The following is a 24,437-nucleotide window of genomic DNA, read 5'->3' as shown; positions in this document are numbered from 1 at the left end:
AAGAGACCACTCCTAGGAGTGAGCATAATTTAATCTTCATATTTGTGCAGTCTTTTGAGACGAAAGATGATCATCAATTTATAATCCCATTTGCTTTGCTAAAATCTGTACATTTGATCACTGAGCACTGGACTAAGTCCTGCAGCTCACGCCACATAGCACACTACACTGAATCTCAGCAAATTTTCAATAAAATATTTTTGTCTAAGCAACTATTTCTTCTCAGCCCTTTTAGGAGGCTTCTATAAGTAGGTGCTCTGAGGCTGCATGGTAGGTGCATATTCTATAATGGACTCTAAGGCCCTGATACTATAAATGCAGCCTAAGCTAGGCTCTGCTAGGCACCTATAGTAGATCAGTGGCACCTAGCTGATTACTGCGTGAAACCTACATTTTTAGATTGGCTTATTTGAAAACGCCATTTAAAATAATTAAAGTTGCATGTGGAAATCAGCATGGCGCCTAATGGCGCCAACTCGCAACTACCCCAAAGGTGGGCATGGTTAGAGGCAGAGTTTGGGCAAGGAATGACTGGGGTATTGATAGGTGTCTGTGTTGGGCGCCAGTAAATTAGGCCAGGAAAACCCTGATCTAATATACCAGTACATAACATTATGATGCCTACTGGTGCCTAAGTCAAGTTAGGCGCCAGCAGGCATGATTCTATAAACAGTGACTTAATTTGATTGATATGTAATAGGTGCCACTTTCAATTCAAAGCACCATATATAGAATTCAGAGGATAGCTTATAGAATTGCCCCATAGCTGTTCATTGGTTACTTTCAAAGTTCATCAGGACCAATGGAAAACATTAGTACGGTGAAATCAATAGACACGTTTATCCTTAAACATCAAATATTTCCAAAACGGACAAAGAAACTACATTCAATTTTGAACTAGAATTATAGGTACACTTCCACTTTTAACATCAAGTCATAGCATCATAACTTTTCAAAAGCCAAACAGACTGTCAGTGTCTTGTATATCTAAAATGCCACGACAGAATAAATTACACATTTTGGTGGGCAAATGCATGTACCACATATAAATATGAGAGAGAATGAATATGTAATGTATGGGGTTTAGTAGTTCATTTAATAAAGTGTGGAGCCCACTGACTACATTTGTTAACGCGCAATAAGGGTCATATATCTCTCCTTTTCTTAGATTACCTTACACATCCAGGGTGGGTGGGGGGAGGAAAATGTATTTTTGAGAATTAAAATTACTTAATTATAATATTGTAATCACATCATATGTCATATTGTATTAATAATTGGGAGGAAGGTGAGAGAAAATGATTGTTTTATGCATTATTTGTGTAGTTAATAGTGCGTTTTATGCAGTATTTTATGTTAAATTAATTGTATTGCACTGTCAAAGTTTGAAAATCAATAAAGATTAAAAAAAAAAAATTCCAACAATATCTTCAATAGCTTTGCATTTGATGAAGCCAAGTGTCAGGAAAGCGGATGTGTTTCTGCAATAAAGGCTTTACCTGTGTGGCTATTCTTTCTGACAAATGGTTTATCACTAGATTTTGATTTAGATGCCCAGTAAGTAGAATTGGAGCCGATGGAGCTGGAGGATAAGGATTTTCCTAGATTGTCAGAGCTGACCTTCTTTGTATTGTTGGTTGCTGTTTTGCTCCAGTCTGCAAAATTAAAATTACAAATGGTATTAGTCCATGTCCAAAGCTAAATCACAAAAAACTCACAGGTATAAACTCTTTAGCTGAAGTGTGGACTTGAAACTGAGCCAGTATGAGTAGAGTATGCAATGTCCATACTATTTATGAAAAAAGCCAACACTACTGTATTTGCAAAGAAGCTGATTCCATTACTTCATGTCCCATCACAGGTGCACATTTTGGGATATGGGATATCTAGGCTGGGTTGTTCCCATTTTCCTCAGTACTTTAAACAAGCTGTATCAGATTTGGATTTTTTGTAAAATACATACAAGAATGTGCATACATGCATATTTATTTGCCAAAATATTTATGCTTATTTGCATTTCAAGGCTGTTTGACAAAGTTAGTTGGAGCATCCATTTTGCAAAACTACACATGCAGAAAAAGAGTGGCATCATTTGGGACCTTATAGGTATAAAAGTGACCAAAATGATAAGAGATAAAATTCCTTAAAGAAAGGCTAAAGAGGTTAGGGCTCTTTAGCGTGGAAAAGAGATGGCTAAGGGGGGATATTGTAGGAGCAGAAAAAACAAAGAAGGTGACTGATGGTGTTCAATCATTTATTAAATCTCAAGACTCGACACAATCGTGTTTTGGCCCCAACTGGGCCTGCCTCAGGAGTCTGAAAGTATGACGAGATGATATTTTATGTGGGTACTCAGATTTCAATTGATAAACCGTGTTTCCATATACAGTATATACTGAATCTTTGAAGATAACAGACAGCAACAAATAGTACTCCTCTGTAGCTGCCGTGAGTTTTGTCGCTGTTCCTGTCCCAGCAGCTCTTTCAATTGATAAAACATGGTTGTTAAAACTTTTCTTCAAAAATAGGCAAAAAGAATTTATAGGTCTTAAAGTACAAATGTTTCCTGACTTGACATGAGAGATTTAGAAGCGTCGCCGTGAATTTTTGTTAATGAAACCTGGGGTTACGCCTTTGGTAGGCCAGCCCACATCGCATTATCGAAGCGGGCCAGCCTAGCAAAGGCCCTGAGGCTGCCTCATGAAACCGCAGCTAAACTACTGCTTAAGGGCAGCTGTGCGCTGAAGTTAAAAGTACACAGAGCTGCCGTTGCTGGTCTGGGGGTGCGGAGACAAGATAAAGGCAGGAGGCTTATGCGGCAGGAGGCCCAGCATGCGCAGCGAAGGCAGGAGTCCCGGTGAAGGCAGGAGGCATTTGCGGCGGAAGGCATACGCGGCAGGAAGCAGGAGACCCGGTGAAGGCAGGAGGCAGGAGTCCTGGCATACGCAATGGCAACAGAAGATGCAAGTCAGCTGACGCTGGCACCGTAGCCTCTCTTCCTGCCTAGTGAGTAGTTTATGGAGAAGACCCGAATCCTTCATGGACCGGCAATAAATTTTTGCGGACCGGCAATTGAAGAACACTGCTCTAGTACAACTACAACATTAAGGTAGGCTTTAACAAAAGGAATTAAAGTAGAAGCTTGCTACAGAAGCAGCAACTAATAAAACCTATTTCAGGTTCCTCAAAAAATAAGAAGAGATACCCAGACACTGGTCCTAGAGGCCATGTAGTGGTGCCTCATATTTTTTTTAAATGAGCTTTTAATTAGCAATTAAAACATTGAAGTAAGTGCGATCTAGGCACCATTAACTTTCAGCAACTTTTTTCAGCCCTGTCAGTATACCAAAAATATTATTTATGGCATGTGTATCCAGGCAGAATATCCAGCTTTTACCTGAATTGTCTGCTAGTCGTAGTTTCCCACAGCACAGATGTCTCCTCCATTGTTTCTGTACATTTTCTTTCAAAGCACAGTGGAATATAAATATAAATAAACCTGCAATTAAGCAGTAATGTTAGAGACTGAAGAGGTCCCATTACAAATTAATTGTGTAACTTGTTCAACCTGTAGTATTATAACAAATAAGATCATATACAGTGCCTTGTAAAAGTATTCAGACATACATTTTTTTCACTTGTCAATACAAACAAGACAAGAACAGAACCTTTCCCCCCCTTCAAAGAGTAGGTAAATTAAAGCAATTACAAAACTAAAAAGCTGCTGGGAAAACCCTTCCATTAACAGTAACATATCCTTCCCATATATTTGGACACCTATCTGGATACTAATATTGCTGATGTATGGCTCTGAACAAGACTGCAATTGTGTTGAATAAAAAACAACAACCCAAGAGACACCTTTCAGTTGGACCATACATTTAATGGAAAACAAATGAAAACATTTGCAACCTCGGAGGGGGTTTCTTGCCACAAAGCTATAAACTATTTCCACTGCTCCTGGGTCCCATTACACACTTTAGATCAAAGAAATTCCACAATTTGATCATGAACATATAAATGCATGACTAAATTCTTGTCCTACAAGAAGACATAGTACAATTAAAGCAGATCTTTTAATGACAAAGTCTACTGAAGTTTCCAGTAAACCATCCAGTGCAGTTTCAGAGTTAGTCTCGGGTCTTCTAGGATGTTTATCCATCAGTTCATAGTAAATTTGGTTCAGAGATAGTAAAGACCCCTTTAGAAACTTCATTATGTCTTAAATATCTATAGAATAAGTCATTTGTTATTACAGAAAAAACGTGTGAAATTCAAAATTCTATCAAGATGTCTAGCTACATTTTCCATATTCTGCAACTTTCTGTGAACAACAATTTTATCTAGTATCAAAGCAGATTGAATCTCTCTTTAACTCTTGATCCAAAGAATCTACTTTCTGAGGGCTAGGTGCACTAAAGTGAATCGGTAAGATTCATGTGGAGGTTTGTCATAATCCCCGTCTCTTTATAGCTGTGAGAGCAACTCTCACACATGCACAGAGCTGGCAGGGGAAGCCTGAACAGCTGAGAAGCAGGGGAAGCCCCGAAAGCTGTTCAGGGCAGGAAATCTTTTTTTTTTTCATGAGCACAGATGCTGTGCGCGTGTTACACACTTGGGAGCAGGAGGGATGCTCAGTCCCTCCTACCTCGAGGCCTGCCAGTCCAAAATGGCAGCCCCCCCCCCTTTGCATCATGTGATGAGTGGGAAGGGGCCTAAGGCCCTGACTGGCTCATGCCAAAAGCCCCTCCCTTTGGTAGGGGCCTTAGGCATCTGAGCCAATCAGGGCCTTAGGTTCCTCCCTCTGTATCCTGGAATGTAAGGGAGAGGATTCTAAGGCCCTGATTGGCTCAGTTTACTTACAGTAAGGCAATCAGTGCCATACTCTACAATTTTAACTGGAAAAATACCCCAAATTATAGAAATGTTCAAAAAGTAATTACTAAGAACTCAAAGTCTCGATTACATAATTCTTCACTTCCCTTACCTCAATACTTGGTGGAAGCTCCATCTGCAGCAATAACACGAATGAATTGTTTAGGATAAATTCTACCAACTTCGGACAGCAAGATAGTGTATTTTTTGCACATTTCTCTTGATTGAATAGCTCTACTTCTTTCAAGTTGGTTGGGGATTGCTACAGACTTAAGGAGTTCAAGACTACACTTTGACCAGACCATTTGAGAAAATGCATTTTCTTCTCGCTGAGCCACTCTACTCTACTGTTGCTTTTCCTTTATACTTAACATTATTGTCCTGCTGTAAGGTGAATCTTCTCCCCAGTCCCAGGTCTACAGTAGACTGAAACAGGTTTTCCTCCAAGATCTGCTTGTCTTTCCCTTGATTGTCACAAGCCTTCTTATTCCCACTGCAGCCAACTATCCTGACAACATATCATAAAAATGGCACTGGTGGGCGGCATGCTATGTTTGCTTTATACCACATAACACCTAGCACTGAGTCCAAAAGTTTCCACTGAGCTCAAACCACAAAACCTGTTTCTATATGCATTCAGAATCTCACTAGCCAATATTCAGAACTGCTGTTATAGTATTCAATCCAAAACCATCTCAATGTCCTTGATGTTCCTTTAATTTTCTTTTAAACTTTTTTTTACTTTTTTTAGGCCTCAGACTAGCCATTAGGTGCCATGCATTTCTATGGTCACCAAACAAACATGGCAATGGCATCCTCATTAGCCCCATTATATATTTTTTCACATTTTTCTTATTTAAAGTGCTCAGTGCCATTTTTCTTTAGTGTCTCATATAACTTAATTCTTAAAATTATTATAACTTAATTGACTTATCTTAAGTCAGTCTTGTCTCGTACTATCATAGGGAAGGGACTTGTCATTCCGACATGTTTCGCCTTCTGGCTGTTTCAAGAAAAGTCCCCCCATTTCAAACTTGTTCGCACCATCCCGATCTGTATAATGCTGTATAATGCTTATTATCTCAATAAGCATTATACAGATCGGGATGGTGCGAACAAGTTTGAAAAGGGGGGACTTTTCTTGAAACAGCCAGAAGGCGAAACATGTCGGAATGACAGGTCCCTTCCCTATGATAGTACGAGACAAGACTGACTTAAGATAAGTCAATTAAGTTATAATAATTTTAAGAATTAAGTTATATGAGACACTAAAGAAAAATAGCACTGAGCACTTTAAATAAGAAAAATGTGAAAAAATATATAATGGGGCTAATGAGGATGCCATTGCCATGTTTGTTTGGTGACCATAGAAATGCATGGCACCTAATGGCTAGTCTGAGGCCTAAAAAAAGTAAAAAAAAGTTTAAAAGAAAATTAAAGGAACATCAAGGACATTGAGATGGTTTTGGATTAGTTATGTTTTCAATGTCTTACATTTGACTGCAGGAGATACTGTTATAGTATTCAAAGCATATTTCTTGGTAGAGGTGGTGGAGATAAAAACTGTGTCTGAATTGAAGAAAGCATGAGACAGGCATGTGGGACCTTTTAGGGACAGGGGATATTAGATGCAGTGGATGGATAGACTGGATGGGCCATTTGGCTTTTATCTGCCGTCATGTTTCTATCCAGGTGCCTAATTTGGTGCTCATTCTTAATGTTTCCTTGACCTGACTAAGGAGAACCAAAGGAGAAGAAAAGATTTCCTATTACTTTGGCCAGCTCCTTCCCAGTGCATCCAATTGGCCAGATGTAGGGGGGGAAAGGGGACGACGATGACAGGACTTCAGAGGGGTGGCAGCAGGAGGGAGTTTTTGGCTTGAAGAAATGGGAACATGTTACCCCCCTTCTATCAAAAGCTACATTGGTTGCCATTGGAATCCAGAGTTCTGTTCAAGTTCTCATGCATCTGCTACAAAACAGTATTTGGTATGTCACCAGGTTATCTCAACCCTCACTTCACTTTGAGTTATAACAATAAGAGCTCTTGAAGAATACATTTGTTTGCTTTTCCCTCATTAAAATTATGTCATTATAAAAGGTTCTTTGAAAGAACCTTTTCTTTCCAGGCGGCCAACCTAAAATTCATGGCTCGCCCAAATTGTGCTTGACGCCTCTTCTTATCTTGATTTTAGAAAGCATTTAAAAACTCAATTATTTAACAGGCTGAGTTCTTAATATATTTTATTATTATAATCTTTTATTCTTTTAAGATTGTTGTACTCTTTTTATATGGGATGCATGTATTTTTCTTATATTATATGCATATAATCTTGTTGATTTCAATGATTTGCATTGTTTGTATCTTTATTATTTTGTGAACCGCCTAGAACTTTTTGGGTATAGCAGTATATAAAATAAAATAATAGTAATTATTATTATTATTATTATCCCTCCTGCTGGTCTTCAACTGGGGGGGGGGAAGCAGCAGGGAGTGGACATCTCTCCTGCCTGATAGCTTCGGAGGGGAGGAGGTTCTGTGGCAGTAGGGAGTGGGCATCCCTCCTGATTTCGACAAGACTTGTGTGTGTGTGTGGGGTCTCCTGCTGCAGGTGATCAGCTGATCGCAGAAGGGGAATTCTCTTGCCACAATCAGCTCAGCAGCCTCGTCTATTTGAAGGGTGACCCGTCATAACCGCACAGGACAAACATGCGCGACAATGGTGCGCAGAATTAGAACAGTTACTGTAAGCGCTCCTGAGGGTCTATGTGTGTGTGTGTGGAACCCTCCCCCTTAAACTTAGAAGTGTTTGCGCTCCTGTTGGGGTGTGTGTGTGGGGAACTCCCCATTACAGAGGAAACTGACGATTGCCCCCCAAAATGAGGTAAAATTGCAGTTTCCTCTATAATGGGGGGGTTCACCCCTCTACCCCCCCCCCAAAGGAAGAGCGAACACTTCTAAGTTTAATGGGAGGGTTCCCCCCACAGCCCCTCGGAACGCTTACTGTAACTGTTTGTTTTTTAAAATTCTTTATTCATTTTACAACTTACAACAAGATTATCATAGAATAACATTTAAACTTATACAATATCACTTGATTCTCTATCAATTTAACTTAAATCATAATATTTAAACCCTCTCTCCCAACCCATTCAGCAGATTACATTTAATTGGAAAAATTGGAATAGATTAAATTATAGTTTTTGGTGGAATTCATTATGTCATATATACAAGATGGAAAGAATGTTAGCCTTGTAGAAAGGTAATTTTAATAACTTTCAGGAGGTTTGGAGGCCATTAATAGAATATTGTAATGAGTAGTTATTGGACTATCATTTTTCCCTAATAGGTATAATTGCAAAGTATGGTGGGGTGGGATTTCTGATTTGATATTAAATGATTAGATTAATAGGACAGAATATATAATATATTATATGATATATGTACTACATATGAATTAGTACTGTAACTGTTTTAATCTGGCATGCATAAGTCCTGCATGCGATTATTGGTGCATCATTGTCAGCGCGCATTTGTCCCGCGCATTTTAGTTAGTGTACCATTTGAAGTGTAGATCATCATTTTGCTGGACTACATTTCAGGCATCTGTCGCGGCCCTAGGGAGATGCCTAGGGCCTCTTAAGCTTGCTCAAGGCCACTTCCGGGCAAAACAATACCTATGTCCATCCTTGGGTGAGCATAAGTGTCTCGATACGTCTCCCTCGACTGCAACAAATGCCTACAGTGTAGGCATTCTGACTTGGGATTTTTTTTTTTTATGTGCGTCCCGATTGGCTGCTAGACTGTCCATACCAAAAAGCTGACTCTGCTTTTGGAACTTGGAAGTGCTCAGGTTAGTCTTAGGTTCCAAAAGACTTAACAACATTTTTTTATTTTGTAAAGGGGTATATTGAGCTACACAGTAGAGAATGACAAGGGGACAAATTTGTCCCGGTAGGAACTCAGTTTCCTCATCCCATCCCTGCAAGTTTTGTCACTGTCCCTGTCCCATTCCCATAAGCTCTGCCTTAACCGCACAAGCCTCGAACACTTATGATTTTAAAGTGTCTGAGTCTTCTACAGATGATGACAGAGCTTGCAGGAATGGAGCAGGAACAGGAAAAGAACTCGATGGGATGGAAAAAAGAGTTCCCAAGGGATGGGTAAAAATTTGTCCCCATGTCATTCTCTACTACACAGATATTGAAGGGCTCCTTTTACTAAATGACGATAGAGGTTTCTACTGTGGACCGACGAGGTAAATGTTTCAATGCTCATAGGAATTCTATGAGCATTGGAGCACTTACCTCGCCGGCCCATGGTAGAAACCTCTATCACCGTTTAATAAAACCCAGTGCAAGTGCAGTATGAGGAGAAACTTGTTGTGGAGAGAACCTGTAGTTTCTTGGTATGGCTTTGTCAAAACCAGAAGTCAACAAAGAGGCCACACAGATCTGAAATAGAGCAGACAAAAAAGATCAGATCCAAACCCTGATGAGCCCATGAGTGAGCAAAACATGGAGCACATTGGGTATTTTAAGAACTCTTTATATATTGGATTTGGATCTGCTCTTTGTGTTTGTTGAAACCAAGTGAACAACGCTACTGCTGCCTGAAAAAGTTTCAGTGCTAGTCATGACATAACAGATTGCCATGCCAGTTATATTACATTAGTGATTTTTATTCCACCATTACCTTGTGGTTCAAGGTGGATTACAGAAGAGGATTTCTGGACATGTCCAGAGGTGTTACAGAGTAGAGCGGGTTGCTTCAGAGGAATGAAATGTTTCATACGGTGTTAGTTAGTCTTCATGGATTTCTTGAACAGCAGGGTTTTTATTTCTTTTCTAAAAGTTTTGTAGTCTGTGGTCAAGATTAGTACATTGGAGAGTTGGTGGTCTAGTTTTGCTGCCTGTGTGGCTAGAAGGCTATTGTACACTTTTTTCCCGTTTGATATCTCTGATTGGAGGGTATGTGAATGATGTCTGGGTGCTCTTGTGTCTGGTTGTGGTAGTTTGGATTAGGCGGTTGTTCAAGTAGGCTGGGCTGTCACCATTTATGGATTTAAATAATAGACAGTAGAATTTAAATAGTATTCTTGCTTGAATTGGGAGCCAGTGTGAGTCGAGGTATGCCTCGGTGATGTGGTCATGTTTTCTTAGTGAATAGATTAGTCTCAGGGCTGTGTTTTGTACTGTTTGTAGTTGTTTTATCATTGTTGCGGGGCAAGGGAGATAGAGGATGTTGCAGTAGTCAAGGAGACCTAAGACTAGGGACTGGACTAGGAGCTGGAATTGTTTTCTGTCGAAAAATTTTCGAACTTGCCTTAGGATTCTCATGACCTCGAATGATTTCTATATTGTTTTGTTGATTTGTGGTTGCATGATGCAGCATCTGTCTATAGTCATTCCCAGAAGTTTTAGAGTAGGTTGAATGGGATATGTGATTGAGTTTATTACTAGGTTTGTTATGGTTGGGGTTTTATTTTTTTTCGAGAAGTATGAATTTTGTTTTGTCTGGGTTCAGTTTTAGTTTGTGGTCTTTCATCCTTGTTGTCACTGTTTCTAGTGTTCTATGTAGTGTGTCTGTCATGGTGGGCATTGGCTGATCAAAAGGAAGGAGAATAGTGATGTCGTCTGCATAGCTATAGGAGGTTAAGCCTATTTTGTCTAGGCAGGTGCCAAGGGATGCAATGTAGAGATTGAAGAGTGTTGGAGATAATGGCGATCCTTGGGGTACGCCACAGTGGTTGAACCATGGTTCTGATTTTTCTTTGTCTTTACTCTGAAGGTCCTGAATGGTAGGAATCCTTGAAACCATGTGTGTACTTTGCCTGTGAATCCTATTGTATCTAGTATTTGTAGCAGGATGTCCTGGTCTACTAGTATAGGGTCATGAAATGGTTAACTGTTGTTTAAAATATTGCTCTGGCCTACATAGCTGAAAACAGTGTACAATCTATTGACCTCATCTGCCTAAAATGTATGTCCCTACCTTACCACATTGTAAGCTAAATAGATAAGAGTTTGAGCCATGATGTACCCTGCCCTTCTGTACATTTAACATTTAGAACTGTAAGAGTTAGATAAGTGTCCTGCTAGTGACCTGCTAGTGTGAGCTTAGAACCAATGAGTGTTAAGAAAAGTAACACGTGAAAAGCTTTTTCTAGAATTCAGTTGTATAGCCAGAAAAATGAATAAATATCTCTGTAACTTCCTGGTTTCGGCACTTCTGAGCCAGCTTGGAGCTCAGGGGTCCAGCATGCATTCTGTAATAAACCTCTTGTACTTTCTTCACGCCTCTGACTTTGTGTGTCCAAGTGACCTTTCACTAGGTTAAATGCTGCGGTGAGATCTAGTTGTATAATCAGCATTTTTTTTTGCCTGTGCTGAGGTGTTGTCTAGCTGTGTCCAGAAGGGAGCCTAGTAGTGTCTCAGTTTTGAAGTTGGATCTGAATTCAGACTGTGTAGGGTGGAGCAAGTTGTGGTTTTCTAGGTAGTTGGTGAGGAATTTAGCTACGAGGCCTTCCATTAGCTTGACATATAGTGGAATTGAGTCAATGCATGTGGGTTCATTACACCCACAGCAAGTTTCAAAACATAAGTACCCTCATACTTTATCTTTGAAAACTGGTGTGATATCTAAGGATAAAATGTTATCACAGACTTTGCCCCAACTTCTTTTTTCTCATCTTATTTGACTATTTTTTTCTACTGGGCAAAGGTTTACTGCATTCTTTCCACTATATTCTATTCTTTTTGCTTTAAAAAATAATTTCCTTTTGGTAGAGAGTACATTGTTACATTTTCCAGTTTGAATCTAAACACAACGGGAAATTCTATAAGAGGTGCTTAAAGTTAGGTGCCTAACTTAATTAGTAAATTGGCTTCAATTATGAGCTTTAACAAGCTTATAATTGAGAAAAATAAATATTAATTGGGTGATAGGCATCTTATCTTAGGCGCAACTCTACATAAGATAGGCGCCTATTGCATAGCACCTAGCGATGCCTAACTCCAAAGTAGGTGTGTTTAGGAGTGAAGGACTTAGGCTCCATAAGGTGCGATTTTCTAAAGGACTTAAGCAACTATAATGTAGGCCTTTAAAACCGTGGCCTACATTACAGATGACTAAGTTTTAAGTTATAATCCAAATAGCTGCACCTTATCTATAAATTTTGCTCAACAATCCTTTGTCAATATTCATTGAGAAGCATGGTCTAGATCAGTGGTTCCCAAACCTGTCCTGGGGGACCCCCAGCCAGTCAGGTTTTCAAGATATCCCTAATGAATATGCATGAGAGAGATTTGCATACCTGTCACTTCCATTATATGCAAATCTCTCTCATGCATATTCATTAGGGATATCTTGAAAACCTGACTGGCTGGGGGGTCCCCCATGACAGGTTTGGGAACCACTGGTCTAGATGGATGGCATATAACTACTAGGGACCCAGCCTTGAAAAAGTTCTTTTTAGCAAAACATGTTGGCAAAAGGAAGTCCTTAAGAAATAGAGACCACGAACTAAAAGATAAGTTAAAGTTTAAAAAATTAAATCTATAAAATGATATTTATAAATTTAAACACAGATTAACTAAAGTATTTATAAAATTGGATCCGGTGAAGACAATGCACATTAAGCTTAACGTTATGAAATTGAATTGAACGTGGAGTGGTGCATCTGAGGATCTAGCTGACAATCGTTACAACCAGTTTTGGAAAGGGAACAAGTTTGATGTATAAGTTTTAAGTTAGGCACGATTCTGTAATAGGTGGCTGTGATTGACAAGAGATAGGCACATATATTATAGGCACTTATCTTTTTAGAACCATTTACAGAATATCCCCCACACTGTACTACTCAAGTCAAGGAAGGGTAAGAGTGAGCACAAACCTGAATAATACTGATAAAAAAATTTACATAATTTTAATTTATCTATTAGAAATAAAGTCAACTTACCTTGCAATGAGTTGAAAATTGCAAAGAGGTACATAAAAGGGATATTCAAGGGGCCCCATGCGAAAAAGGCAAATCCCCAGGTCATTCCCAGCAAAAAGGTCAGACTGACCACGCTGCGCAGGTTCCGTAAAACCTCTTCCCTTATGCTCCGATTGCTTCTTTTCCCATTCCTCCCACAGATCTGCATCATCACCACAATGAACATGGCCAAGTTCACAAAAAACGTGATTCCAAAGAAGGCAACGCAGGTGACGTAGAAGACAATATCATTCTTGATCCAGCAGCTGTAAAGATACAAGCGTTATTCCCTGATGGAAATACATTGTCCATATGGTTAGTTCAGTTTATCCTAATTGCAATAAAAATAAAATGAATTTTCCGATATGCTCTGAAGACTTTCAGGTTTGCTTCAATGACTACGAGGCCAAACTTGCTAATTGATCTCACCTGAGGAGGGCAGTTTTACAAAGCCATTTCTGTAGCTAAAATTGTGCTTTTGAAAATGAATAAAAGTTTAGAAACTTCTGAATTTTCAAATCCATTGAAGTTATTTTGCTCTGCATAAGTATCTGAACAGAAGAGAGGTGCAGATGTGGGCAGGAACATCTCCCACAGGCAGTTTTCAAAGTGAAAGTACATATGTATTTCACTTTATTTTGAACATTTGTGCAAAGCCAGCAGATAGAAGTTACCTATAGAACTTGCAGATATGTGGCATTTGAAAACCGCCCTCAAAAGACTCACCACAATAACATGAGGAGGAAGATGAAATAGAGGATTGGATTGTTCCAATTTGCTCATGGCTAGCTCTGTGTAATAACAAGCACGAAAAATGAATTTAGTTCCAAGCTCAAACCCTTGATTCCTTGTGCTGTTTAGAATGAAATTGCTGTTCAAACTGCACTCGTGATCCCTGACAAGAGGGTTAGGACTGGTACTACAACTGCTGTGATATCCAGTAGATATTCAGGCTCGGATTCTGTAACAGAGCCTAAATCAGACGGTGCCTAGACAAACGACACTGGCTGCATGCTAATCACGCTTAGGCTCTGTTAACAGAATCGGGGCTACCAGTGGCTAAGATAAAACTTAGGCACCGGTAATATAGGCCAGGATTTTAAAGGCTTAAGTTTCCGGTATCTAAGTTTTCTGGGAGAATCTCACCTAGCGGCATGCCTAAGGTCATTCTCCACTGCTAACTATACCTACTTTGACCTTAGGTGCCACACTGTAGGTGCGATTCCGGCACCTAATTTTTTAAAATGAGTTTTATATGGTGTGGTTAATTACTGCGCCAATTAAAGACGATTAATACAGTTAAGTTAGGCACTAGTAGGCGTGATCTATGTGCCTACCAGTGCCTAACGAGGTGTTATTGAGCCTACAAGGACCTGGAGTTCCTCCACGTCCCAGAACGTCACAGAGAATGCCAATGTCGCAGCAGGAGGAGTCTGGTGTTCTATCCCCAAAGGCTTTGCAGGCTTCATTGTTGACCACGGAAGTGGTTAGATCGAAGCTGAGTTTTCTATATTTTTGAGGTACTTACAAATCATCTCCTCCTTGCCCATTGGGATCTCTTCCATATGACTGCTTGAGATAGGCAGACTTTCCCTGTGTGCTTGCTAGGACAATGGCTACCACTACAGCGGGCAAGCCTGAAAATGAAAAGAACATATTACACAGTGCTAAGGAACCAAATACATTCTATCTATAGTTTAAGGCTGTTCATTATTAAATTACACCCCAAATTTAAATACACATAGGGCCTGATTCATTAAAATTTTTCTCCCATTCTGTTTCTAAGGAACAAAGCCTTGATAAATTAACCCCAGGGTCATAGTTCTTTAAAAAAAATACTATACAAAGAATTATTCCATTCTGGGGGTAATTTTGTATCAGGGCACCTAGATAAATAGAGCAGGAAGGTGCCTATTGTGGTCTCCTGACAATTATCATATATCTGTTATATGACTGTTTTACAGAGCAGTTAAATGTGTGTATTTCTGATACTGTATCATACTAGCCCTAAGATTCAATTTTCCATCTCTAAGTTTACCTCATTGATTGTATTAATGTATATACGAGGGTAAATCCAAAAGTAAAGGCAAGATGCATTTATAGGTCCTTTTACTAAGGTGCAGTAGCCAATTTAGTGGGCACAAAACGCTAATGTGTCCATAGACTATAATTTGTGCGTTACCGTTTAGCACGTGCTAAATCAGTTAATGGCTTTAATAAAGGAGGGGGTTAATGGCTTTAATAGAAGTAAATGTGAGCAAATGAACAAATCGCTTTTTTACATAGTCTCCATGCAAGACAACACATGTGTTGTATTGTTCAACGAGTTTCTGCATTCCTGCAATGAAGTTTTTTGGCTGTCCCCGAGCACCACTTCCATCATGCTTTGTCTTTTGCTCTCCGGGTCGCAGTGATGCACCCATGTCTCTTCACCAGCGACAATTCTCTCCAGAACACTTGGATCTTCTTCATTCCGTCACAGGAACAGAGTCACCACCTCTACACACCGCTGCTTGTGCAGATCAGTAAGCCTTTTGGGAACCCATCATGCACAGACTTTCCTGTGTCCCAAGTCATCATGCATTATGGCAAATGCAGATCCATAGCCGATATCCAAATTTGCAGCCAATTGAGACACCGTTTTCTGTCCGTCTTCTCTAATCAAGGCATCCACCCTGTCAATGTGCTCTTATGGGCACGATGTTGATGGGTGACCAGAATGACCGGGTGACCTGTTCCTCCCACTTTAAACCTTTTTTACCCACTCAAACCTTTCATTGATTCATGGTGTTATGTCCATACTGAGCTAATATCCACAGGTTTCACTTCCTCTGCCTAAAGAAAGCGCACTACTGCACGTTCTTTGATGGTGCAATCTTGCAATGGAGTATCCATGTGTCTGACTTCGTGGCCGCCACACGACTAAAAGCCATTTGTTGCACTGTGTGTGGATGAATTAACCAACAGGCAACATATGAGTACATATGTTGCATCTTGCTAGCTCTGTTCTGGTTTTCGCATAATTTAACAATTGCCTTTAAATTTTTGATTCGCCCTCATATTTGGTCATTTTACTATTGCTATGCTGTTAACAAAATTGTAAGTTTTATGTCAAGCTATACATTTCCTTGGGTAAATCATAAAGGCAGTTAATAAATCCCAGTCACTCAATATTTTTTGTCATCAGCTATAATCACTCTGAGATCTCTCATCTGATAAATAAATAAATTGTGGAAATATCACTTATTTGTAAAACTTGATATACCACAATGCCACAGAGTATCAAAATAGTTTTACATTGCAAGTTAAAAGCAGATTACATTAGATGATATTTTAGGTAACTTGGTTTCATATTATATTATTTACTTGGTTCTTATGTTATTACTATATGCAAAATAATGTAATTATTGAATGATAGTTCTGTTATCTATATAGATATTAGTGTTATGACTAAATGCAATAATATACTGTTCTTGTTTAAAAATCAATAAAGAATTAATAAAAAAAAAAAAAGCAGATTAAAAAAATCCCAACCCACACATAAAATACTATAAAATAGCAGGACCAAAGAACCAATCTGGCTTCATTTTTCAGTAAGGAGAACTATTTATAGTCTTCATTTTTGTGTCTAGCATGGCATAATCTTTTTCTACTGCTACTATTTAACATTTAGAGCTCCTTTTACAAAGGTGCGGTAGCGCACTTAGCGCGCACTAAAATGCCATGCATGCTAGCCGCTGCCGCCTCCTTTTAAGCAGGCGGTAATTTTTCAGCTAGTGCACGCTAATCCGGTGCGTGTGCTAAAAACGCTAGCGCACCTTTGTAAAAGGAGCTCTTAATAATAATTATCATTATAAAAATCAAAAGACAACCTTACCCCAACCAATGATACAGAATTTCAGCATGTAGCGCCGGATGTAGGTATTGAAGACTTTGACCAGGGCAATGTACATGTGAACTGCCTCAAGTCCCATCCATGTAAAGGTTGCCAGAAGGAAAAAATGCAGAAGGGCAGCAACTGCTATACAGAGACCTGGTACATCAAAGGATGCCAACCAGCCATCCAAGAGGAAGACCATGTTAAGGAATAGCAAGGCTGTACTCAAATTCATTAAGATTTTGGAGGGATAGTCTCTGCGTATTTTCCTGGAAAGATAAGTACAGATGTGCATTATTTTACTAACTATTCTCTGTACTTCACTTAGAGATGTTATCTTAAGTCATTGCATTTAACAGTAATTTAAGTAATCAAACTGAATGTAATGACCCTCATTTCACAAGCCCTGGTTGCGTTTAATATATAGTATGCATAAGCCAGAACACACATAAAAATTGCCATACTGGTACAGACCGAAGGTTCATCAAGCCCAGTATCCTGTTTCCAACAGTGGTCAACCCAGGTCTCAAGCACCTAGCTAGATCTCAAGTAGAAAAACAAGATTCTATGCTGCTTACCCTAGGAATAAGCAGTGGATTTCCCCAAGCCATCTCAAACCTAAACATCTAAATTCCCATTTTATAAAACCAGGTTATGCACTTATTAAACCCAAGTTTGTGCAAATGGCAAGGAAGCATGGTCCGAGTGTGTCTGGGATGGGACAAGAGCATCGCAAGTTCATAGATGTTTATTTCCCATATCAGAAGGGGATCAAACATCTATGTCCTATAAGGTTGACATTGGGAGTTTGCTACGAAGAACATACATCCATGAAAGGCTTACAATTTAAAAAATAAATTTGGGAAAGAATTTGGTCTTGGAGGATGAGATGTAGTGTCTGCATCTATGAGACAAACTTGGTATTTTCTGTTGCACAGAGCACTCTGGACCCCAGTGCGTTTACAAAAATTAGATTGCTCTAAATGTAATAGATGTTGGCACTGTCATCTTGAAGCTGGTACATTGGATCATTTATTGTTTTCTTGTCCTCTAATACATAGTTTTTGGAAATCTATTTGGAGTCAAGTTAATTTACTTGAAAATCCGGTAGCGCTTTCATATGATACGATATTTGGTATATCATTGAGGAAAAAAGAGTCAAATATCCTCTAAAAACAATAAACTTTTAATCATAATGACAGGAGTTGCCATTCAACAAATTATGAGAAATTGGAAAAATTATGATAGACTAAGTTATAATTTCTGGTGGAATTCATTGTGCCATATCTTTAAAATGGAAAGAATATTAGCTATTCGGCAGGGACGTTATAAAAAGTTTAATGATGTTTGGGAGCCATTAACAAAATATTGTATGGATTGATTATAATTAATAATTTATTTCTTCCCCTTTTATTTATTAAGGTACAGGGTGGAGGGAGGGTGGGTTTATTTTAAAGTTATCTGCAAATATAATGTTATTAATAGTTATAAAGGAAGGAGGGAGGGAGGGAGGAATTATATTATGAATCAATATTTGTTAGATTACATTACATTACATTAGGGATTTCTATTCCACCATTACCTTGCAGTTCAAGGCGGATTACAAAAGAATTATCCAAGATGTATTACAACAAGAACTTACAAAAAAAAAAAAATTGGTCATTTTCAAAAAGAGTAAGAAATGGGTAAGGTTATTTGTTTGGGGTAGTTAGCTTTAGTGAGAAGTGGAGTTTGAGACTTGCGGTATTATTTCTTTTTTCAGAGTTTTCTTGAAGAGTATGGTCTTTATTTCTTTTTTTAAAAGTCTTGTAGTCGAGGGATGCCGTCAGTAGATTGACGATTTGGTTGTCTAGTTTGGCTGCTTGAGTGGCCAGGAGGCCATCATATAGTTTTTTCCGTTTGACCTCCTTAATTGGGGGGTATGAGAATGGGGTGTGAGTTTTCCTATGTCTGGTTGCGGTGTTGTGGATGAGGCGGTTATTCAGGTAGTTTGGACTGTCTCTGTATAAAGTCTTAAATAGTAGGCAGTAGAATTTAAATTGTATTCTTGCTGGGATCGGAAGCCAGTGCGATTGGAGATATGCTTCTGTAATGTGATCATGTTTCTTTAATGAGTAGATGAGTCTTAGTGCTGTGTTTTGGATAGTTTGTAGTTGTTTTGTTATGGTTGTAGGGCATGGCAGGTAGAGGATATTACAGTAGTCAAGTAGGCCTAGTATTAAGGGCTGGAATTGAGTTTTCTCGAAGAATTTCCGAACTTGTCTTAAGTTTCTCATAACTAAGAATGACTTTTGTATTGTTTTATTGATTTGCGGTTGCATGGTGCAGCATCTGTCGAAAGTTATTCCTAGCAGTTTTAGGGTGGTTTGTATGGGGTAGTTGATTGCGTTGATTTCAATGTTGGTTATGGTTGGTATTTTGTTGTTTTCAAGGAGGATGAATTTCGTTTTATCTGGGATCAATTTCAGTTTGTGATCTTTCATCCAGGTTGCTATTGATTTTAATGTTTGGTATATTGTGTTCGTCATGGAGAGTTCAGGTTGATCGAAGGGTATGAGAATGGTAATGTCATCGGCTAAGCTATAGGAGGTTATGCCTTGTTTGTCCAGGTGAGAGCTGAGGGAGGCTGTATAGAGATTGAAGAAAGTCGGGGATAGAGGGGATCTTTGGGGAACTCCGCAGGGGTTTGACCAAGGTTCAGATTTTTGTTTGTCTGATTTTACTCTATAGGTTCTTGATTTAAGGAATCCTTCAAACCATGTGTAAACTTTATCTGTGATACCTATTGTATCCAGGATTTGTAGTAGAATGTTATGGTCCACCAAGTCGAATGCAGCGGTAAGGTCTAGTTGTATGAGCATCATTTTTTTTCCAATGCCGAGATGTTGTCTGGCTGTGTCCAAGAGAGATCCTCTCATTATTTAAGAGAGGAGAAGAATCTGGATAAATTCAAGAGCCAACTTAAGAGCTTTCTTTTTAAAGATGCTTTCAATATCTAATTGAAACGCTAATTGCTCTTTCTATCTGCTCTCTATTTTACCTTTTTAAGTATTTTATTTCCAATACTTTTATGTTTTTCCCATTCCTTTTGCATTTTACCTTAATTGTTCTCTCTTTCCTATCATAAATTGTATTTCTTTCCCTTCTACCCCATTGTTTGCTTGTAATAGTTTTAATTACCTTGTTTTAATTTGTCAGTTTTTAATGATTTTTATATTGTTGTTTTTGTTTACCTTGTATTTTTTGTATATTTTAAAAATTTATGTTATTATTTGTACATCGCTTAGTAATTGTGATAGGCGATTAATCAAATAACTAATAAACTTGAAACTTAGTGTTTCCATGCTGAAGTTGTTTCTGAAGCCGGATTGTGTGGGATGGAGTATGTTATGGTTTTCTAGGTAATTGGAGAGGAATTTGGCAACTAGTCCTTCTATTATTTTGACGTAGAGTGGAATAGAGGCAATGGGTCTGTAGTTGGCTGTTTGGTCTATCGGTCCTTTGGGGTCTTTGAGGATCGGGGTGATGATGATTTCGCTGAGGTTGGTAGGGTAGTGGCCGTTTATTAGCGAGATTTGTATCCAATTTAGAAGAAGAGCACGGAATTTTGTGCTGGATGTTTTTAGGCGATATGGTGGACAGTTGTTGAGGTCACAGGATGCATGGCTGTATTTTATGTAGCATTTGTTGAATTCGGGCCATTGTATGTTGGGGAATTGAGACCATATTCTATCTGCTGCAGTAGAATCTCTATCTATGGGGAGAATTGTGAATTCGTTAGGATGGGTAGAGGTGTCATTGAGGGTAGCTCTTACATTGGTAATTTTATAAGTGATATTTTATAATTTTATAAGTGATATTAAAGTGTATATGATTGTATTCTAAATCACTTGTTGAAAGTTTAAAAATGAATAAAGAATTAAAAAAAAAAAAAGAAGGGGCGCTGCAGTGAGATTTTAACCCAGGTCCCTTGGTTATCATCCACTGCATTAACCTTATGTTGATCTCAGATCTGTTAAGAATGTCTATTTTACTCGTATGTACCTAAAACTATCAGAGCCTGGTATCACTGCCAGTTTCACATGACAGCCATTTTTGATCATGGCTCTACATGGGGCAGGAGCATAGGAAGATCACTCCTGTCCCACTTCACTGCTAGACCATTAGGGCTCTAAAGGTAAGGTGTACAGGCATCCGGGAGGCGGGGTAGTTCAGAGTTGGCCAGAATAGGAGGTGGGAAGGGTCACTCCTGTCCTGGCTCACCAGTGGACCACCAGAGCTTAAGGCCGGCCCAAGGAGCCAAGCAATGGGTTCAGGCAGGGGGCAAGTAGACCAGAGGACTCGAATATAAACTGAGACCCCCCATTTTGGGCCATTTATTTGGCCCCAAACTCTTGCTTTATTTTCAATTATATACAGTATTAATCCCATAGCTATTTCTAGAAGACCGTTCTGAAAGAATAAAAATACTTACTCGAAAGCAATATAAGTCAGAAGAGTAGCAGCTGAACATATGGCAGATATCCCACAGCCAATATAGGTAATGAAAGTGAGGATTCTGTTATTTTCTGCATCTATTTGCGTGCTGGTCCTCTGGAGGTCCTTCATGAGGGAAAGACACAGATAAACCTTAGAATCTATTTAGAAAAAGGGTAGATTACCTAGTGCAATACTGAAACTCAATAAATGATTTGTTTCTCCACAAAATCCTTAATACCTGGCAAACTTCCAACTTTTCATGACAACTTGTGAAATGTTGACCAAGGGTTAATTTACCCCTCCCCCCCAATTCTATATAGTGCAGCACAAGTGAAGCACTAGTTAGGTGACTAAATTTATGCGCTCAAAGGAAGTTAAGCAACAGGATGAGGGTACACAGCAGTTAGGGGGGGAATTCATGAAAGGGTGTTTTATGTTTTATTAAAACTTGTTATACCTATTGTTCTTATGACAGATTCAAGCGGTTTACATACTACAGTGGAACCTCGGTTTGCGAGTAACCCGGTTTGCAAGTGTTTTGCAAGACGAGCAAAACACTCAGCAAACTTTTGACTCGCAAACCGAGCACTGCCCCGATAAACGAGCACTTACAGACCAGGAAGCGCCGCTTTGGGGGATTCCTCTTCCGTCTTCCGGCCAGCCTTCCACGTTGGGTGCTTTCTGCAGGTTGGAGGACCTCTGTCTGGGCCTGTGCGGCCGGGTGCTGTTCCTCCTGCACGTGACGCGCACAGCGTCAATCATCGGCGTTGTGTGTGTTGTGCGTGGCATATGGGTGGGGCGGCGCTCGGCTGCATGGGCTTGGGTGGGGGCTCTCCAGCATGCGAGGGGCATCCCACGTGGAGGGCTGGCTGGTGGATGGAGGAGGAATCCTTCTGAAGCGGCACTGCAGGGTTCTCCGGCGGCTGGCGGACATTACAGGCATCCCCCCCCCCGAAGCGGCACTGTGGGGTTCTTCTTCAGGAGGCGGACAGAGGAGACGGCGCTGCAGCACCCGGCACCCGACAGGTACAGACCCCGGGTTCTGGAATGAATTGTTGCTGTTGCCACTATTTTCTATGGGGAACTTTGCTTTGATAAATGAGCATTTTGGATTACGAGCATGCTCCTGGAATGGATTATGCTCGGAATCCAAGGTACCACTGTATATCTAAAATATAGAAAAGAACTCCATTTTAAAATAGGACAGACTTACACAAGTACAAAATAAAAAATATGCACATATTCATCTTTTCATGCAAATTCCAAACTTACTATATCAATTTTATATCACAGGATTCTCACTGAAAGGCCTGTTTCCATTAAAAATGAAACTGTTCAACTGATTTGTCACCTAAGAATTTGTTGTTCATTATCTCTCGTATTCTGTAATTCATAGCTATGTCGCTGACTGTCCAACTCTTCTTATTTGTACTTGCTTTCAGTGTACTTTTATTCATTGATTCTATTTTGTAACTTATCGCTGACTGTCCAGCTCCTCTTGTTGTAAACCGCCTCGAACTACCATGGCTTTGGCGGTATATAAGAAAATAAATTATTATTATTATTAATATACAAGTTATTTCTGAAAAAACATGCTCTAACTGCTAAAGATGCTCATTATATTCCTATGGGTGTCTTTAGCAGTTAGCATGCACTAAGCAATTGCATGCGGATGCGCTTAATGCTCTTTCATGAATTCCCCCTTAGACACTTAACTGCACCTAGGCGCTGTTCTATATGTTTGCACCATAAGCACGCTCCCCCCCCCCATGCGAACTGGCAGATTTCCCCCACTGTCAGAAGCCCTCTGATACAAACTGGCAGACTTCCCCCTCAGTGGCGTACCTAGGGTATGTGGCACCCGGGGCCCATCATTTTTTGACACCCCCCCCCCCCTCATGGAAAATTTTTTTTTTTTTTTGCAATAACCATGAAATGGAATAAATGGTCAGAATAGAAACAGGCAGTGAAAATTTTCTTTTATTGAACCTCATTTATGTAACCATTATTCCAAACATAACATAACATAAATTATGTCGGAATTGTCATGACATCAGAAGTACATATGGAGTAGTTGCAGGTGATGCTTGGGACAGTTCTGATTATGTTAGTTTGGTTTTATGTGTTTTTTGAATAGAAGGGTTTTTATTTCTTTTTTTAAGGTTTTGTAGTTTGTGGTCGAGGTCAATAGGTTGTAGAGTTGGGGGTCAAGTGTTGCAGCTCGAATGGCTAGGAGGTTGTCGAACAGTTTTTTTCTTTTGACGTTTTTGGTTGGAGGGTGTGTGAATGGTGCGTGAGTTCTCCTATGTCTGTTTGAAGTGGATTGAATTATTTAGCTGAAGAAATTAGTTACCCCCCCATTCCACACACATTAATTCTCTTCCATTTTTGTTCCCATTATAAAAAAACACTGATAAGTTCCCAGGAAAAAAATACATTAAAATAAGAAGTGAAAACAAAGGCCCCTACAGATGAGAACATAACATAAGAATAGCCTAACTGGGTCACACCAATGGTCCATCATGCCCAGTAGCCCATTCTCATGGTAGCCAATAGTGCTGCCCGATTCAGAGAAAAATATTTCATTCGATTCGATTCACCCTGTTGAATCGATTTTTCGATTAGATTCACTGTTAATGACACCGCTTTTTAAGTTTAAACAAAGTATAACAATAAATTTCACAACAACAATAAATTTCACAAAGTACTTAAAAAAAAAAAAATCACATTTTTCCATTAAAGCAGTTCTGGAGACATTTGCTTGAACAGTCTTTTTTCCCAGTCCATAAGCAAGCAATATGAAAAAGATTTCCTTAATTATCTACTCAAACATTTTTGCTATTTACTTTCATTGTACCTAGACTATTATTCAGTAGAAAAAATTTAGTTTGTTCAATCAAGCAGAACATTCACTCATAGAAGTCCAATGTCCACACAGGATTTGATTGAACAAACCATATTTTTTCTACTGAATAATAGTTTAGGTATACTGAATAGCAAAAATGTTAAAGCCACACAGAAAAGCAGTAAAAGTCAATAGGTTCTCCAAGTGGGAACAACCTGATGTCTCAGCACTTGAGGAAAAGACCACGTAATAATGTTTATAAGATAAATCATATAAATGATTATACTGAAGCAGGGTGTCCTCAGCGTGAGAGGTAAGCGAGAGGAGAGAATTCTCCAGTGCTTTACACAATAAGGCTCCTCTGCCTGCAGTGCACACCATC

The 24,437-nt window shown here is 39.2% G+C and overlaps 1 protein-coding gene across 1 annotated transcript in view; it reads right to left on the bottom strand.

The window, feature by feature from the left end:
- Window positions 1–24,437, bottom strand: part of ADGRG6 (adhesion G protein-coupled receptor G6) — a 307,599-nt gene that overhangs the window by 12,912 nt on the left and 270,250 nt on the right. The window contains 6 exon segments of the mRNA XM_033938193.1: window positions 1,500–1,655; window positions 3,398–3,499; window positions 12,837–13,120; window positions 14,383–14,491; window positions 16,732–17,000; window positions 21,206–21,333. Of these exon segments, the coding sequence (XP_033794084.1) occupies window positions 1,500–1,655; window positions 3,398–3,499; window positions 12,837–13,120; window positions 14,383–14,491; window positions 16,732–17,000; window positions 21,206–21,333 (1,048 nt within the window).

This window comes from Geotrypetes seraphini, chromosome 3 (assembly GCF_902459505.1).
Source record: "Geotrypetes seraphini chromosome 3, aGeoSer1.1, whole genome shotgun sequence".
In the NCBI taxonomy this organism is placed as follows: Eukaryota; Metazoa; Chordata; class Amphibia; order Gymnophiona; family Dermophiidae; genus Geotrypetes; species Geotrypetes seraphini.
The sequence above is the reverse complement of the archived record's forward strand: the minus strand, read 5'-3'. Positions and strand labels throughout refer to the sequence as shown.